Source organism: Orbicella franksi, chromosome 6 (assembly GCF_964199315.1).
Source record: "Orbicella franksi chromosome 6, jaOrbFran1.1, whole genome shotgun sequence".
In the NCBI taxonomy this organism is placed as follows: Eukaryota; Metazoa; Cnidaria; class Anthozoa; order Scleractinia; family Merulinidae; genus Orbicella; species Orbicella franksi.
Window position 1 is genome coordinate 12,625,623 of NC_138150.1, and position 19,351 is coordinate 12,644,973.

General features: G+C 37.7%; 1 protein-coding gene and 1 pseudogene across 3 annotated transcripts in view; both read right to left on the reverse strand.

Moving 5' to 3' along the window:
• LOC145489645 (ADP-dependent glucokinase-like) overlaps positions 1-19,351 on the reverse strand; it is a 39,580-nt gene that overhangs the window by 17,508 nt on the left and 2,721 nt on the right. The window contains exon 1 of one of the 2 annotated variants that reach the window (XM_081468672.1): positions 11,438-17,905. The exons of the other annotated variant lie outside the window; for it this stretch is intronic. Within the exon in view, the coding sequence (XP_081324798.1) occupies positions 11,438-11,469 (32 nt within the window). The 5' untranslated portion in view covers positions 11,470-17,905. Of the gene's footprint in view, positions 1-11,437; positions 17,906-19,351 lie in introns of those variants that run through there. 2 annotated transcript variants of the gene reach the window in all.
• On the reverse strand, positions 4,758-11,470 carry LOC145489308 (uncharacterized; annotated as a pseudogene). The gene is made up of 10 exons (XR_014049583.1): positions 9,629-11,470; positions 9,214-9,225; positions 8,765-9,103; positions 8,240-8,440; positions 7,339-7,882; positions 6,512-6,945; positions 6,169-6,331; positions 5,801-5,949; positions 5,426-5,617; positions 4,758-4,925 (listed from the first exon to the last, which is right to left on the reverse strand). The product of XR_014049583.1 is annotated as an uncharacterized LOC145489308 (transcript).

Genomic DNA, 19,351 nt, shown 5'->3' on the forward strand with positions numbered 1-19,351 from the left:
CACTGCTCGGAAGACAGTGTATCATTTGACAGACTGCCTGTTGTTTAGCACGTCATTTTAGCATGCCTGTGCATTTCACCTTTTCCCCTGTTCTCCCATGGAAGGTCACATATATATATTACATAAATTATTTTGATTGACACCGGAACTCACTCCCCTTGATTACCTGTGGCTAGAAAAGTTACCAGGATATCCCCAGCCCTAACCATAATCTGTCTTATCCAGCTGGTCAGCACAGTGTGGGACAGAGGGCGGTCATCCTGGAACAAGAACAAGGGGCCTTTGATCCAGATTTCCCCCTAACTCACAGGGAGGCCATAACAGATTGGAGAGCACAGAGGGGATAGTTGCCCCTATCGATGTGGATAAAACAGCCTTTGCGAACAATCTTCTTAGACGCTTTTAATCTAATCCATAGGCATGATGGGTTGGTGTCCAAATTGACTGGAATGTCTTGGACATTCAAGTGGAGAGCACTGAAAAAGCTGGCCAGATTGGGCACCGTAAACTAGATGCAGATCTCAAAAAGCCAAAATAAACAAAATTACAGGCAGCCCAGAACATACCATGGTCAGGAATTGATAAATCTAGTGAATTGAAAATAACCAATAAAATATCAGCAGTAATAGAGAGCTGCTGCGGGTTGGCTGAACCTTGGGAACATTTAATTCCCCTGACCACTCGCAGTATTCAAAGGCAGTTGGTAAGAATATCAGGGAAGCCCTGCTCAAGTAAACCTTGATATGGACCCGGCCAAAAAAGTAACAAACAGACAAAAGTATCCATTTATCTACAGTACAAGGAGAGCCATTGGGATGCAGTTTACCCATTTGGGTTTAGAATTCCTGGTTGACAGGGCTCGACAACTAGCCACAGACTAGTAGAAATTTAGTTTTGACTTGTAGGTTTTTGATTTCCACCAGCCACTTTGGCTAGTAAACAAAACAAAATTGGCTGAACTAGTTTCTGTCTTCCTTACTGGAAGACAGATGCAAACAGTTTTCTTGGAAACATGGTCACAGATGCAAAATCGCATTATTTTGCTTTTCTCAAAATTTCATACTGGATATGATTGAGGGTTCTTTTACTGGTGGTAAAAAAGAATAAGGCAAAGAGGAGAGGTCTGAAAAGAAATGACCTCCATGGCCAAAGTGGAAATATTTCAGCAATCATGGAAATCCGACTTTCCATGTTTATTCACCGAGGTGAAGCAATGTTTTGCAAGTGATGTATAGAAAAACTAGAGAGACAATCTCAGATAGTGCAGAGTGTAATTTACAGCTCTGATACAGTTGTCACACAGGTCCTCACCCCTGCTGTTCTCTCCCTTGGTAGTCAACTAGGCCTTTTCCCCTTTGCAGAATATGAGTGGACAAAAACTTGATAAGACATAATCTTAGCAGTGTGTGTGTTTCATGTTTGTGTTTTGTCCAAAAATAACTTACAATTACCGTTTGTCAAGACGGTTTTAATTTCATTGTGGTATTCTATCTGGAGTTTCATTTATTTTGTAGCATTACTTCTCAGGCCAACATTTGTAATTTGATACTTTTGTTTTCCTCGCAAATGTATGCAACAAGATACCTTTGTTTCCACAAAAATATAAGAAAGATGTGAATTTTTTAACTCACCGCTGGAAATAAATGGAGTATAAAAGTTAAATTTCTGCTGAAAAGTTGAAGAGGAACGATTTTGTTTTATTCAAAACGTAAATTTTCATTTTACCGATAAACAAGAACTAATCTAATTATCAAATAGTCACGTCGAATCACGGAATAGTGCATTCTAATTCTGTTGCCAGCTGCGTTTGTTTAAACAATAAAACCACATCAAACTAATACACAATGTTACATGTATCGAGTAATACAACTAAGGAGCATTTCAACGAGAAGTATTGAAGGTAGAGATCTTTACTTGACCGAAGTTATATCCCACATCGGTGAGTGAGTCACCTTATCGACTGATGAAATTAATTGGAGGTTTCAGGGTCTGCGGCAATAATAACAAAGTTTCTTTTGTCACAAATTTACTAGTTTTATATGTAACTAACGCGGGAAAGTTTCGGCTGAATATGAACTTTGGGCTACCCTCTCTTTCATAGAAGAGGAAACAAACAAGCTGCTAAGGAGAAGCAATATGTTCCCATTCTCTACTTCAACCCTGGCAAACACACAATAGTTATAAAACAGCAGATTCCAGAAGATACAAAGTCACAGTAGCATTCTTTGCACTAACAAAGGAGAACTGATGTTACCTGAAACATAACTGCTATCCCCAGCCAAAACGAGAGTGTGATATCACTCATTACAAAAATAAAAGAAGTGTGCATCTGGACTTGAGAACGGGGTTTATCACAATAGCAACGCTTCAACGCATGCGTCTTACATGTTATGCTCTACCACAAGGGAAAGACCTCAACATTCATGGGTAGTCCTGTATAAAATCTATCTTTCACCTAACATATAGTCCATTTTGATGCTAACTAATCTGTGCATTCGTTTCGAGCAAATTGCTTTTGTTCTTAAGAGAATGGCACCCCAAGGATGGCATGAGATTTGCAAAACCATGTATATATTTTTGTCATGTTATCATGGAAAGCAACGTAAGTATGACACGTTTTGCATAATGCACTCAGATACCTACCCCACCCAGCCCCCTTCCGGCATAGCTAATTGATCAATTAAAAATTAATTAATTAAAGTGTATATGACAGAAAAATTTTTTTAAGTATTTTCCTTCCTTCATATATGTAATAAACAAATAATGTTTTGAAAATGCAAAAAAAAAATGGATGATTTTTCACGGTCGAAATACAGCCAATTTCCCTATAAAAGTGTCCTGGGAAACTGGGGACGAGAATTGTGTTTGTGACGTCACTGTGTTTGATAACATTAGAGAGGTTACGCATGACGTTAACGGCAGACAGCAAACAGCAAAGATAACTTCTGATTTTCAGTTCTTTTCTTCTAATCCATAAATAATGCCCACAAATATGTAATAACGTCTCCTACTATTCATTGCAAATACAAATAATTTCAATCTACTGTACACACAGCTGAAGAGAGAAGACAAAAGTTTCATTTTTGCCGTTTGTAGTAAACGTCATGCTTAACCTCTCTATTGCTGTGGCGCGAAGCCCCCTTGTTATTTCTCTTGCACACGGCTTTAAATGTGCCAGTGATTTGCTAATTTTCGACCCGCTCTGTTTAATTTGATGTCGAGCGACTCCGAAAGTAGTGAGACTTTCGATTCTTCAGAAAGTATGGATGAAAGTGAGGATTTTGGAGAAGAATGGGGAGTGATAGAAAGCGACATAGCTCTGTACCAAGACGAGCCACTTGCTGAACACGTTTCAGGTGGCGAAGACAATAGCGAGGAAGAAAGAGACATCGATGGCCTTACTCCAACCATTTTGGAGGCGAGATATGATGGAACTGTGAGCGTGGATTCTTGGTTAGTAAATGAGCAAGAATAAAAGGTGAAATTATGTGAACTGGTTTGTGTATGCAACATAAGAGGATTGTTTCGACAGTTATTTTTATTTACATTCAGGTGTTCTTGTGAATGCTGCCAAACAGATACTTTATTTGGGTCAATCGAGTTTCGGTGCTGCCGAGAAGTCACTAGTACGTCAGCAAAGATGGTTTTTGATGGATCAATCGAGCATATTAAGTGTGTAACACAACATGAAGACTATGGCGCCATAACAAACCAAGCAGTTCTTATTCAAGTAGCCCCTTTATTGAGGAATAAGGATGGTGGGACTTATCGCCACTGCGGTGGAGTGTCACAAAACGAGTGAGTAACACGGAGCTAGAAAAAAAGACAAAACTTACAATAATCTAACCATTTTTAGGTTCATGTTTGTTGTTGTGGTGCAGTTCTCAGGCTGAGCAATTTTTTTGAAGATCTCAAAAAGGGACGGAATGTCGAAATTGTCTATTTTTTTTTCAGATTCATTCGATCTGTTGCATACCGATGAACCACGCGGTGGCTTTGTGGGTACATGGGTTGGGATGACACAAGACCTCTTCCAGCCTGTGTTTACCACGACATAAAAACGAAGTACCAGTCAACACAGTTTACACGATATTCTACATCTCAGGACAGAGACTGACTTCCAGAAATTAATAGTAAACTTAGTCATGTTATTATTTGGGGTATAGCACAGTTTTAGGAGCTTCAGTGCATCATCCCTGTTCACATTTGTTCTGTGTGAGACATGAAATGGAAACCATACATGGCGTACTCTTTGTCAAGTTTTATTGGCTCAATACATGTATTACGATACTACAACACAATATACCATACCAAAATGACAGGTCATTGGCCTTTCTCTGTGCATGTTTTGTCCTCAGAAAAGACTTGAAAATTCACTTTCAAGCTCAATTGAGTTTCAATAATAAGAGAATTGAATACTGTTTGCATTATTGAATTTATGTTAGTAGAATTTCTACACAAAATGGGCTTTCATGAAAATAAGACCTTTTAACGGCTACATCAATGGTGGTGTTCAAATAACACCAGTACAAGATCATGCTAGTCTGTTTCATACAAAAATAATGGGGTTTTTTTGGGTTACCTGAAACCATTGGATTTGGCCTGAAAGCTAGAGGTTAACCTGGGACATCACAGATTGAGCCTTATTTGTCTAGAATTTTACAAAACTCAACCAAAGTTTTGAATTGGTCTCAGGTAATCAGAAATACATGTAAATATTTGTTTGTGCAGGAACTGATCAGAATTAATTTGTGCTAGTCTGATGTCATACTAGTCAAAAGTTAAAAATCATTATTTTTTGCATTGTGCTTTATGATCACGCACTGGCTTTTTACATATGGAGCATTTATAATTTCTTTTTGAGATTTGGCGGCTGCTTGGTTTACTGCTTGGCCTTGCTGTCTGTAAATTGGACTGCTCTTCTCCTGCAGAATAATTAAAATACTTTCATTGTTACAATTTTTTAAAAAGCTTAGATTTTTTTTCAGGAATTTCTTATGTGCAGTTCCAAAAAATATCCCTACTTCCCCCACAGAAGGGATTGGAATTCCCTGTGGGGTCTGAGAGACGAAACAATTTAAAGGAATAGCTTACTTGGAATTTCCAGAGGGGCTGGGGGGGGGAGGGGGGGGGAAGAAGGGGCTCTCGGAAAAATCTGTTCCGTGGGGATGCATGGATATTTTCTGGAAATACACAACTGTCTGCCAAGATCCCAGAGTTTACATATATGTTTAGCTAACATATGAGAAACACTGTTTTCTATATCTCAACACAAATAATACACAATATACTGCAATAAAATAAAATTATATAAAGTCTGTCATGATCTGTTTATCACAGGGGGAGGGACAATAGCAAATTCTACATTATTCTCCTAGTATAGATCTGTCCTTAATCACTTTCAATTGATACAATAAAAGCTAACCAGATGGAAATAATGATGTTTTCTTCATTTGCTTTCTTCCACTGTAACCCTCAAGAGCTTCTTCTTTGCTATGTCTTTCTGGAGATTGACAATTAAGTGGCTCAGGTGCCTTTGAAGTGCATCTCTCCAGTATTTCCTTTAGTGATGATCTTGGCATTGTGAACAATAGTTTTTTCATTGTGTCGACGTAACCTGAATAGAAGAAATGTGCCAATACAATTTCCTGAATGTTGCAAACATGGAGACTTACAAGTGTAAAGGGAAAAGCATTTTAAAATTGTGAATTTGATCATCATCATCAACTGAACTGAGTTACATGTAGCATGTGATTGAGGAGCACAGAAAAAAAAGTAGTTTAAGATTTTAAAAACTTACCATAAGTGGGAGGGCATGCCACCTCTCGAACCACTTCTTCTCCCAGTTTAAATTTAGGGTATGTTACCCATATATACTCCTTCCCTTCTTTTGATAGCTGTGTTTCTCTGTGAATATTCTCATTGAAATGTAGGCTTGCCAAAATGTGCCTGTCAAAATAAAATGAAGATGTTGAAAAATAAAATAAACATGCTTCTGCGCAACATTATCTGCACAGTAGGCTTTGTATTTACAATGCAAAGTCAACATGACACATTGAAAATATTAAGATTTCAAAATAGAGTACTAAATACTAAAGATAAAAAACAGTCCATGGTGCCACTAGATGCAGAAGTAAACAATGTGATTATCTAAACCACAGCACCAACCTGCAGAGAGATCCAAGCCAAGAGTAGCAAATCAACTTTGGGTGCCAATAGTTTAATGTTGCATGGAAGCCTTCCAGACAACTGGTGTGGGCATCTGGTGACAGCTTTTTGATATCATTGAGTAGAATCTTCTTGGTCAACAAGCTCTCGAGTTTGTCATAAGCTGCCGTTCCTGTCAAAACATACATTTGTAATCATCATTTACTAGACTAAATGTCTGATGAAAACAACAACATTGTACAACCTACATGGAACTTGTTCAAATGGTTATGCAAAACCAATACAATGTGTATTGTGACTTGACATGATATGCACTATACAGCACACACTGAAAAATGCTTACCAATCTTTATCCACTTTCTTGGTGCAAGATCATCATGGTGACACTGTTTGTAGAGTGGATCAGGATGATTTGTATGTTTATTAGCCACATGATGCATAAATGAATTCCATTTTGCTAGGATGAGGGATTCAAAACCAGCTTTTGTGGATGTGGTACACCAGTACACGTCATCGTATTCCCTTCATCCAATCTTTGATAATTTTGCAACCTTTTTCTTTACTTGCATGCAATAGCTTTTTGGTAATTGACCTTGCAACATGCCAGATCTCAAAGTAATGTTTTGTACTTTCACAGTTCTCCCGAATCCATTTCGCTATTCCTCCGTGTCGGTCTGACACAAATATGGCAATGGATAAGCCAAGCCCATGTAAATAAGCAAAGCACCTCTTTGCCCCTTCCAGTTCAGTCTGCTGGCTACCACCTGTTTCATTGGCCTCAGAAATTAAAGGAAAAGCAGTTAGACAAGAATATATATCAAATTCTTATGCATAGATCATACCATCATTTTCCAAGTGAAATTGGCTTACAAGCATTTACTACATGTTTATGTATTAACTACATGTACTTCCTGGCAAGCCACGTCACGGAAAATGATATTTGACCTTGGGCAGATTTGGTCAATAGTATGTTCTTGTAAAGGTAAAGGTTAAGTCTGTTACGGACCAAGTGGACCATTAGGCTGGAGCTTATCCCGGTTTCTGTAGCATGAACCGACTAAGAGTACTTCTACTCCCCCACCTGATCCCGGAGAAATGGCAGCATTGGTTTGATTTTCACTTTGCCTAAATAACATTTAGCCTCATTTAAAGAAAGAGAACCTGACTTACCTGAACTAACTCAAAGTGGACAATTTTCATTATTGTCGTGCAGAACATCGTGTAAATGCCATACTTAGCAGATTGTCCAACAGAATCAAAACGACCATCACCAGTCCATGCTACATCTTTCAATTTCTTGATCTTTGTGACTAGGTTGGCTTGGTATGTTTCCCAATGATGGAGGATAATGGGCAAAATGAAAGATTTCTGATGCCCGAAGAAGGTGCGGGCAGAATAAACATGGAGTCCCATGTGGTGAAACACCAGCAACACCTTGTTAATGGATGCTCCTGCCATCAACACTGCAAAACTCAACAAGATGTTGCCAATAGGGTATTTCCCACCGAGTGGTGGTGGCTGGGATTTCCAAATGTAAGAATCCTGACATTGGGGACAACTCTGTGTCACAGTGATCATTGTACCATTCTGCTTGACTGTAGCTGATGGCCCACTTTCTTTGCATTTAAAGCAGAACAGGGTGAATAATTTGACTAACATGCTGTAAAATACAATAAATTTGGGCTCATCATAAGCTGGAGCATCTGGGTCAATCCTGCAAAAACAAGTGAAAGAAAGTTTAACAATCCTTGTATTCAAATCTAGGGTTGTATTTTGACGTGTACATCACTAGGACTTTTCCCAAAGAAAAAACTGTACCCCTTAACATGTTAAGATACATGTCTGTACATGTTGGTATTGTTCTAACATCCTTTACAAAGAGTGCATAGTATGAATATTGTCCCATTACTACAATTGCTAGCACTTTTGAATGAATGAAGAAATGCTCCAGCAGAAGATTAGAAATCACATTAAAAATAAAATTCAATACGCAAAACAATCAAAAATACAGTAAGAGTTTTTTGCTATGAATCCTAACAATTCCTGATTGTTAACAGAATCTTAACCAAACCTGATTTCATTTTCTACTTCTTCTTCTGCAGAGCTCTTCCTCCTCCTCATCTTGTGTGCAATCACCTTCTGCCTGAGGATCCCACTTGCTGTCCTTCTCAGTCGAACTATCGTCAGGTCCAGTGCTGTTCCATATAAAGTAATCTTCTTGTACTTCCTGCCCATCTTTCTCTTCATCACCTGGGGCTTTTTCAACAACTTTCTGTTATGACAGAAAAAAAAAAGAAAGGAAAGGGATTGGACTGCATTGTATATTGCTTTCATAAACCCTACAGCTCTGTCCTGGAAAACAATTATTTGATGATACGAACATAAAAGTAGCCATTGATAATGATTCTATATTTTGATTATCACTTGCTTGTAGCAAGGTTTCAGGAATGACTCAGGACTTATTGACTGGTATTTATAACAGTCTTGGTTGACACATACATGTACAAGCAGTGATTAACTATTAATAATAACATTGGATAGAACAACCTCTTTAACACAAGTTAAAAAGAATACAATATTTTTACGTTGTACTCACACTTTTTAATTCTCTGACATTCTGCTTCAGTTCTGTGATTTTTCTTCTCAGGCACCCATTGGTCTTTTGTAGACTTCTGTATTTCCTTTTATGTGCACAGTCACTCCCACAAGAGTTGCTACTCACAGATAACCTTGGCGTCACTGCTGGAGATGGGGTGCACACAGGATTTGCTGTAGTGAGAGGGGTGGTGCAGGTAGTTATAACCATGTCAGAGGCAGTGGCAGTAGTGCTTGAGGTTGGGCTTGCGCTTGGGGTTGTCATGTCCATGGCAATGGTGGTATTGCTGGCAGTTGAAGCTGTTTCTGTTTGAATGCTAGACGTAGTAATAGCATCTGACTAAGTTGGATCGCTGCAACCACCTAAAGCAACTAAATCTATGCCTTCAGTGACTTCTTCCACAGTACCTAGTTTCCTTTTCTTCCAAGCCTCCATTTTTCTCCAAAGGCATCTCGCCTTAGCTGTTTAAAAACGAAAAACATCAAATTTGTTGCACAGGTGTGTATATCACTGCATACTAAGTTTCAAAATTTACAGATCGCAAGCTTCACGATACAACACCCTGTTCTTATCAAGCTTAGTCCACTGTCATGTTAATTTTTCTTTCCCGCCGTTGAAACGTCTTGTTGAATAATCACAAAATAAACCATTGTTAGAAGACAGGAATGTGAAGCGTGGTAAACAAAACTACAGTATGCACGAAAAAAATAAACTGAACTTCATCTTTGACTTCTAAAAAGGGGTTTTTGGCAGGCATATCCTTCAACAGCTTCATGCACAAACTTAAATGCTTCAAGAAGCGGTAAGCTGCAGACTGTAAGCCCACTGTATAAGGTTCAACGTGAACAGAAAATATTCACTTACTTGTCGCTTTTTCCGTTCAGTCAAAACTTCAGGTCCTTCAGGAAGAACAGTGTGTCTTGTAGGAATAGAACCTTTAACTAGGTCAATCCCATAGACCAAGCTAGGTCATTCTCAAAACAACTCTGCTCGAAATGAACTGAACACAACAAAGTATATTTCACAACTGGTTCGGCAAAATCCATGCGATGCCTCTGGATGAATTTAACCCATTTCGCCCTAACTGTCGGATTTTTCAGGAAATCGTGCATCATTACGCCTGGTGTGTAACTAGTATTCTTGCAACTTTGACCATTCGGCGCTCCAGCCACACAATATCGACCCCCATGCTTCAAGTGTTTCCCTTCGCCTTCAGCCATGTTGGTTTGTTTATCAAACACAGTGACGTCACAGACGTAAATCATGTGACATTTTGGCCGCGTGATCTCTGGGACAATTTCAACATGAAAGTAACGCATATTTCGAATGAAAAAAAAGGGGTTTCAAAATATTCTCACGATCTAAAAACTCTACCACCATTTTTCTAACATTATTAACTACCAGAATCAGCGGAAAAAATAAATTGTGTCATATACACTTTAAACAAACATTAAAGTTTACACCTTATGGCGTTATGGTGTTATGGCTTAGTGCATCAGTGCCTTAGCGAACAGCAACCCCCTAAACCATCCCAATAGTGCACTCTGCACTAAAAAGGATCTGTCCAATTCCGCTTCAGCGTTCATCACAGGTGGCTGTTCTAATTTTCGATTAGAATCTGTCACTTGTGTTGTGCTTTCCAGTCTTGCTAGTAATTGGAACTAGCCAATGTCAACGCTTGGCTAGTAAATATTTTTTGGCTAGTAACATCTAAGTTGTCACTAGCTACTAGGGTAGAAGATTGAAAAGTTTAATAGTGTTGAGCCCTGGTTGAACTTCCTCGGACCAGGGTGTCTAGAAAACAAAGACCGAAGACTGAAGACCCCTAGAAAATGAAGACCCCTAGAAAATGTAGACCTCGAAAACAAAGACCCCTCCAACTTCTATCTGTAAGGCGAAAGATTGATGTCACAATGCTTCGATCGGAAACAACCTAATAAATGATAAATTTTATGAAAGTCGTTGTGACAAGTCTTGCCAGGGTGCTACAATAATAATATACATATTATATTATAATATATAATATGTATTAATATGTACTAATTCCTGCAAAGCGAGAAGTTTTTCTGTAGGAAGACATGCCCCCCGAGCCACAGAGTCCAATTCGATACCTAAGACCACACGTCAAGATGAAGGACCTACACACTTGTTGGGGTGAAGGGGGAGGCCTAATCATTTACAAACTGCCACAGAAGTTGCCAGGTTTAGAGCAGATTGGTTAAAGTTGGGAGGGAAGTCATCTAAGTATTGCAGGAGATCTGACACATGGTAGGGACTGAGGAGGATCCACTTCACCATGTCAACCATGGAATAGAAGACATATGGGGGAGAACAGAGCCCAAAAGGGAAGAGCTGAGTCCACATAGACCAGATTCTGCCACTTCACACCCAAGAGGTAATGATGGGATGGATGCAATACTTTGTTGCAATGTGCAAGCACGACATCAAATTTGCCATCAAGGATTTTGGACTGTACTTAGCAACCATGTTAATGATTTGGTCAACTCTGATTTGCAGCAGTGCAGAGTTAATGCCATAATTCTTCTTAAAATTAATGGAAGTAAAAATGTATCCTGTTTACTTGATCTAGCGTTACGTTTGCATTACACTTGTTTGGTTTGGCCATGGATACCTTCGCACTAAACAAGGGACACGAGGCAGCTTTTGATTTACCTGGTCCTGGAGTTCGAATGCCTCCACCACATGGGGCTTTTCAGGTAACAGTATACCTTCAGGTCGGCAATTTTCTTCAAATTTGGATTTTTGGGTCAACATAGTGGTCGAAGAATAATCTCTATTTCCTGAAAAAATGTTTTGAAAAAGAGTAAATATTGGCGGAGAAATGGTGGTTTTACATTTTCGCTGGAAGTAAAAGTTTGTCTCTTGATTGACAGCCCTATGGCACATATCCAATCAACCAAGAAGATTTTCACAGAAATTACCTAGATACAGATACTTAATTGATCAGCACTGTTGTTCTGACTACCAAGCATTTTTGGTACATGTATTAGGTGTAAGTCTATTAAGTTATAAGTAAACGTAGACCACGTTAAAAACATGGACCAGTTCAAAAAAGCGAAAACAGTGAAGAACGAATGAAAATACATCAATGAGTGAAGAAGCAAAAGTTCGCCACATGGATTAAGCTATAGCTATCATATAAGGCCAGCAAAAAAATCAAGGTAAGAGAAAGAAAGGTTCTGTAAAAATTTGGAACTTGACAGCAATAACAGGGATGTTGACAGAGACTCCGATGAATCTGATATCGACGAATCATTGGACTCATTGAGACCCATTGAAATATTATCCATGCAGAGTTGTTTTATTTGTTTTCTTCACCCAGCCATTCAAAAGTTCATATCCTTTTTCGTCTCCTTCATTATGCCAGTGATCAACTTCAAGAAAAACCAAGCCACAGAAAAATTATCCCTCCGCCTTCGGCACCTTGAGCGCATTGCAGACAAGGTTTTTTGGAGATTTACGCATAAATTTCACCAGGAGGATAACGGTAGTAAACTTTCCCTGCACTGATTGGCTCAGTTATCTGAGAACCCAGTTGACGGTGTTTGTGGGTGGAGCTTGCTTGCAAAGCAAAAGATTTTTCATAGCGCTGTTTTCTCAAATAAATGTTTTTGCTTGAAGCAGACACTTTAAAAAGTTATAACTCAAAGGGAATTTGTTCAATTGCCCTCATATTTGGACAGTAGCTAGTTTAACAATATAAACTACAAAAACACGTCTGCGAACTGTTAATTTTGAAATCTTTTTTCTTCGAGAGTGATTTTGTACGATTGCTCTACATTTTTTTAATCCTATTTCAAAAATGTTCTGTAACTTTTTACTGCAATTGAATATGGCAAAACGCAGACATTTTTTTAAGTGCTTTGGGGAAGGTATACGGTAACCTTAAGGTTATTCAGGTTACCATAAGATTAAAGTTATTGAAACATGTGACAAATTAAAAACATGAAGGCATAAAATAAACTTATTATCATTTAAAAACTGCAAAGACAAAGCATATGACTTAATTGATGTATTCCTTTCCTGAAAGAAAAATTTCAGCGATCTTTGGCAAACAGGTGTTTTGAAAAACATGTTGCTTGACAGCTTTACTTTGCCGCTATAACTACATGTGTAAAGTAATTCAATACGTTGTTTTGACTATGAATAAGTTAACTAGGTTATTTAAAAGAGCTTAAAGTGCCACTAACCACCCCCCAATTTTTTTTCTTTAATAAAATCTACTGGTTTCCCTGATTACTTCAGCAAAAAAATTATCGTCATTGATAAAATCCCTGAGTTTCTACAGGCATTTAAACACGTAATTTCTATGTTCACGACCACGCAAAGTGGGATCTGGGTCGGGTTATTAGTGACATCACTTCGGGAACCGTGCTAAACCACTGAAGAGACTTTTGACTGAGCTTTGAGCTTAGTAAAAACATCTTTGGGTTACTGGTGATTCATATTAATTTTTATCAAACTGGACAATACTTTTAAGTGAAAGAACTGTATCATCTAGCATTAAAATTTGAATTCAATTCTACTGTAGCTACGATTTGGACGGCTGCGATGTATAATTATATATTTTTTCCATTCTGAAGTGTGGGTCACTAGTCGAGATCACCATGTTGTATATTATATTTAAGCCAGGATCGACAATTTGCCAGTCCATTTGGGTTATGAACGTACAAATAATGACTGAAGAGTTAACTTACAGCTCTTAAATAGTTATAAAGATGTCAATGAACACAAAGCGTTGGATATTTGACTTTACGGAACGTACAGATTTCGGAGCATCAAATCATGTTTGGATTCAAACATTACTTTCCCCCAAAATACAAGTTAAAATAGTTTTAACATAAGAGATAAGCAGAGATGTCAGAAAACAATATCTGAAGGTAAGGAAACTTTTCACTTCGTTATTGTCGACCGACCGTAGTATATGCACAGTCAATTATTTTGTATGAACACAAGCTACATAAATTTGCACATTTCATACTAGTAAATCATGGAAAATCCTTTGACAAGATCTTGAAAAGAGAGGTTCAGTATAGAATCAGTTAAATGAACACATTTCTACTTGGCTGTTATTTTGAATGAAATGTCTATTTCGCTATGCTAATAACCTGGGAGTCCTCGACTTATTAGTTTGCGTTTCGGTTGACTGAGAAGCACATTCTTCTTTCAGCACGACAATCTCCGTCGGTAACTATACAGTTGAATCTTAATCGTTTGTTTCACTTTCCTCATATATTTATAAATGCTTGATCCATTCTAAGTTTGTAATTTAGATATATTTTGTTCCTCAAAGACGAAGCTCAAAGAACAAAACAATTCTGTATTTGGAATGGTCATTGAGGAACACGGCCGGATTACGACCTCCGGCGAGCTGTGTTTTTATTAAAATCCACGACTACATAGCTAGTTCACCAGTTTGAAGCCTCAACAATCTTATTCACCTCGTTGTAGAACGTAGGTTTTGTTTCCTTTTTATTATCATTATTATTATTATTATGCATTGTTACACACACTGTTTACAACACTTACACAGCTATGTTACTTACAAGACTAATAGATATACTTACATTATTTATAATACTTCGTACTCAATGTAATTTACAATGCAGTACATACATTACTTACAATACAATACAATCACTTACACTACTTACAATACAATACAATAACTCAAGTTGAAGCCCCCTGGAACAGAAAATCCTGGGGAAGGGGTTGGGGTCAAACTGGAAGAAAAAACCAGTGGGGGGTATGGATACTTTCTGAAACCACTCATTGAGTGTTCTAAATATTTTATTGTATGAGGTTTAATTCAAAGGGGAAATCAAAGTGAATTAGTTCATCTAAGCTCTGTATTATTAATTAACATTATTTTTGCATATTAAGTTGATTTAATTATCCTTATTAAATAAAATAATTTTGGGCTAACTCCTCAGAGATTTGGGCTAGTAAAATGAAATTACAGCTTGCCTGAAGGGCAAGCAGAGTTTCTGAATTTCATCTCACCCTGTGTGGCGCATCCGGTTTAAGTTGTAGATACCTAAACCCCTATCTCAAATTAAAACTTACAGAGCTGGCTATCAAACTATACCAAGAATTTTAAAATAAAATGAAATGCCGAATTTTTCACAACCACTGAATGCAAGAGCCTGAATCACCATTTAAAAGCTACAAGTCAAAGAGAATTTTGTTTTTTGCTAATTTATTTTTTCCTCAGTTTCAGGAACCAAAGCACTAAAAAAACATGTCTGCATTTCGCCATATTCATTTGCAGTAAAAAGTTATAAAACATTTTCAAAATAGCATTTAAAAAATGTGAGGTGATCGTACAAAAATTGCTCTCGGAGAAAAAATACATTGTATTTCAAATTAAACAATTTGCAGACAACTTCTTGTTGCTTATAAGTTAAACTAGCTACTGTCCAAATTTGAGGGCAATCGAAAAAAAACCTTTTGAGTTGTACCTCTTTTAAGTGTCTGCATCAAAAGAAAAAATTAATTCATAAGAAAACAGCGCTAAGAAAAAAACTCTTGCTTCGCAGACAAACTCCACCCACAAACACCTTCCACTAGGTTCTCAGATAACTGAGCCAATCAGTGCTTGGAAAGTTTACTCCCATTAAGGAAGGTGCCTCCTTTTGTTACAGCGAACACGTTCTGCACATTACACAAGGCATGGTTTAAGCACCACACGTGCACTGAGGTTTACATTGACGCAATCAACTACGCTACCAAGTACACAACTAAATTGAAAGCAAGATTTTCCTACTGTGACCAAATCAAGTTTAATGAGCCTGTACTTAACCCAGGGGGAGAAGAGCAGCATATTGCTAACCACTCACTGTTAATGTCCTCCAGCTGAAAAACTAGCTGTTATCTGACAAAAATTAAACTGAAATCCAACTGTAAACACGTTCCCATCAATGGCGTAGTGCGTGCACAAAACAAGTGTGAAATACGCAAATGTTTTACATACTGGGCAGGTGACAGGAAAAAATATAATGCGCCCCATAAAAGTTTTCAAAAAAGATGAATAACAGTACTTTAAACAAACGCGTGGTCACCCCTGCATTTTATGTCACAAAATGGAAGTGGCAAGCCTATTCAACATGTGATTAGTTTCTGGTTGTGAACAAAAGGTATCTTGATTGTGTTTTAGCTGAACCAGAGGAAGGCTGTCAGAGACGCTAAAAGCGCGGTTGCAACAATTTTTTTGTGAAAAACATACCAAAAATGATTTTTATGTTACCATTTACCATGCAGTTTTAAGATCCTTATAAATGTGTTTGCTTTTCTGTATGTAAAGGCACATTCTAAGGAAATCTGTGAAGAACTGTCCTTTTCTTCTTTTTCTTCAGAAAAAATGCCAATGTCAGTATTTTTTGAGATTCAAAGCTAATTATCTCGAAAAAATGCGTGGTTACACCCAGTTTTCTTTGTGGATTCCAATAGTCCTCGCAAAGATCTACTTTTTCCACATGGTACTAACCTGGTGCAAAAACCTTTGGATTTAGTAGGCACCGCCCATAACTCCTGGTGAAATTAACTTGTGAAATCTCCAAAAAACCCTTGTGCTTTGCAATTCCCTCAAGGTGGAGATATGATTTTTCTGTGGCTTGTTTTTCTTGAAGCTGGTCTGGCAAAATGGGGAAGACAAAAAAGGATACGAACGCTAGAGTGGCTCAGCAGAAAAACAAAACAAAACAAAAGAACTGTGCATGGATAACAGTGTTTCAACCAGAACATTTTACTTGAGGGCCAAAGTGGCCCCAGAAGATCTTTTTTAGGGGCCAATTTTTGAGTTATTTTTTTGTAAAAAAAATACCTCTTAGTCGGCGTGTCGGGTATGTTACAGATCAATGGGTGAGTGAGTGAGAGATGTATGTATGTCACACCAATCAGATTGGATCTACTATAAACAGCCAATCAAATTTCTTGTTGTAAAGGTAAATGGTTTGTGAGAGGATTCGATCCCGATACAGTTCAGAATGGCCATATTTATTCTCTGGCTTCTATAAAAGAGGAGGAAGTATTCATATATTGGGCTTACTTTGACATTTTCTGTGGGTTAGGCTGAGGATTATGTCGGCGAGTTTGATAATTATTTGCAACTGGATAAACAGTCAAAGAAACATAGTGTTTGGCATATAACTACGAGCATGCGATGAAGGGTGAGTTTTTCCCACTAGATAAGTTCTTGAATTGAGTCTTGAGCCGCTCTGTTACTAGGTTTAAGATGTGAATGAAAAACAAGTTGAAGTGGTTTCTATGATAGGATCAATTGTATTTTAGGCGAGTGGAATGCACTACTGGGAATATGAAGAGGTTGTGACCAGGTTCAAATCATTTGCGTGTTGTATATTGAAACCTAAGTATTGCTGCAGAGTTCGTAATGAGTGTTCCAGGCGTGTCGTTAACTTCAGCATCCACTGGTAAGTGTCAGTGTGAAAAGCAAAGAGACTACAATTAATTTTTGGTCAACAGAACAAAAAGATATTTTGTGACGATTTTACAATTTTAATCTTGTTTACTTGTTAATCTTGGTTGAGTCTTGTTTACTACTGGAATGAGAAGATACGTTTTAACGAAACTAAATATTTTCTCTTCAGTGTTATCAGGATTTTCGCTTGTTCACATTAATAACCAACATGAATTGCAGTTGAAGAAAAAGGAAATTATTTTTGTTCAAGATAATTTAAGTGAGGTATGTGAAGTCTTAAGCGTTTTATTGTATTAAACACAAGGACTTTGGTAACTGAAACATAAAGACCAATGTGTATGTTGCCGGTTTGTGATTTTTAGTCCGGTTTGGAGCGGAGTGTGACAGTTACATACATACATTGAGTTAATTTAGAGTGCATAATGTTCAGTGTAATGGTGGCTAATTATGAACGAGATGAGCCTTGAGTTTTGAAACAGTTCATGAGTAAGTGGTATGCAAATGGCATGAGATACTTTTATCTTTAGTTACAAAGGTAACTTGATACTTTTGTTTTTCACAAGGAGTAAATTCAATTAGAGGTCACGAATCGTCGCTTCTAGTTCTTAGTACATGTTTTAGAGGAGATGAGGCTATTTAGATTTGAAACAGTTCTAATGTTTACCATAGTAAGTGTAGGTAATGATTGTTTTGTTCTTGTTGCATGCAAATATGAGATATTTTTATTTTTTAGTTACAAAGGGTAATTTGACACTCTTGTTTTTCACAAGGGAGTCAATTCAATTAGAGCTGACGAATCGTCACCACTTGGTCCCACGAGATGTTTGCTATCTTTAGTTACAAATGGTAACTTAACACTTTTGTTTTTGTAAGGGGTAAATTCAATTAGAGCTGACATGTTATCAGCTATTGTTCCCTGGATATTAAACAAAAAGAAGCTTTCATTTCTGGACGGTTTTTACATCTCTGCAGTAGCAGTTTAATATTTTATTTGATGGGCATTTTATGACATTCTTTTCAGTCCGATATTTTAAAGGTAAAAAGTGTGAAAACTGTTCAAATGTTCTTTGAAGACTGTGTGGCACCAAGTTAAAGTGCAATTTAATTAAATCAGACTTTCAACGTGTCAGATAGGTTTTTTTTCTCTTTCTTTCAATTTTCGGTGAAGTAGTGTTGTTGCGTTGTGTTGTGTAAAAAGGGTAAACTTACGATTCATATAAAATGCGAAAAGTTCCCTTAACTTGAGTATTTTTGAGCAAAAATTCCTCCTGGGGCCTGGAAGGGCTCCCGAGGGGGTACTCCCAGAAAAATTGGGTGGGGGTGTGCGGCCCGCTTCCCAAAACCCTTACCCTATTTATGACCAAAATCTGTGATATTCCTTACCCTATTTATGACGACCAAAAATTCGAAACCCTATTTACGACCTGACCCTTAAATCAAAACCCTGTTTCAGACCTGTGTTATAATTAGCTCCCTAGTTCAAACCAATGTTAAATTACCATAAAGATATAAATTTGTGAAGGGCTTTTGTTGATTTTCTTTTCGATAATGATGAAAAAGTGGCTTCTTCTTAAAGCATACCCATATCAAGGCTAGAGTGCAAAAACCATACCCTATTTATGACCAAAATGGCCAAAATCAGCTAAAATCGATACCCTATTTATGACCAATCCAGCTGAAAAACCATACCCTTTGGGGCCACACAGACCTATATAGCCCATATAAGGGAGTCCCCCCCCCCCCCCCCGGGGAAAGGCTACATGATCAGTGAGGGAGAGAGTTATGCATGTGCGCGTGTCAGACCAATCACATTGTGGGTTGTATTAAAGAACGAATCAAATTGCCTGTTAGAAAATAAGATGGTATCTACATTAATCTGGAGACGTGTCAGATTACTGTAGTTTGTTCAGTCAAACATTTTATGGCTTACTATTTAGTTATCTTACATCATAAACTCTCAGTTTCTTTCCTGCTGTACATCGCAACCAAAAAAACTTGTCAAATCAACCAAATCATTACTGTGAACAGTTCCATGAATGCTCTTATCTCCGAGACTTATAGTTCACAAAAAAACCAACTCTTGCACGCCTTGCATGCCTATGTTTTAGGAAAGGGACCAATAAATTATA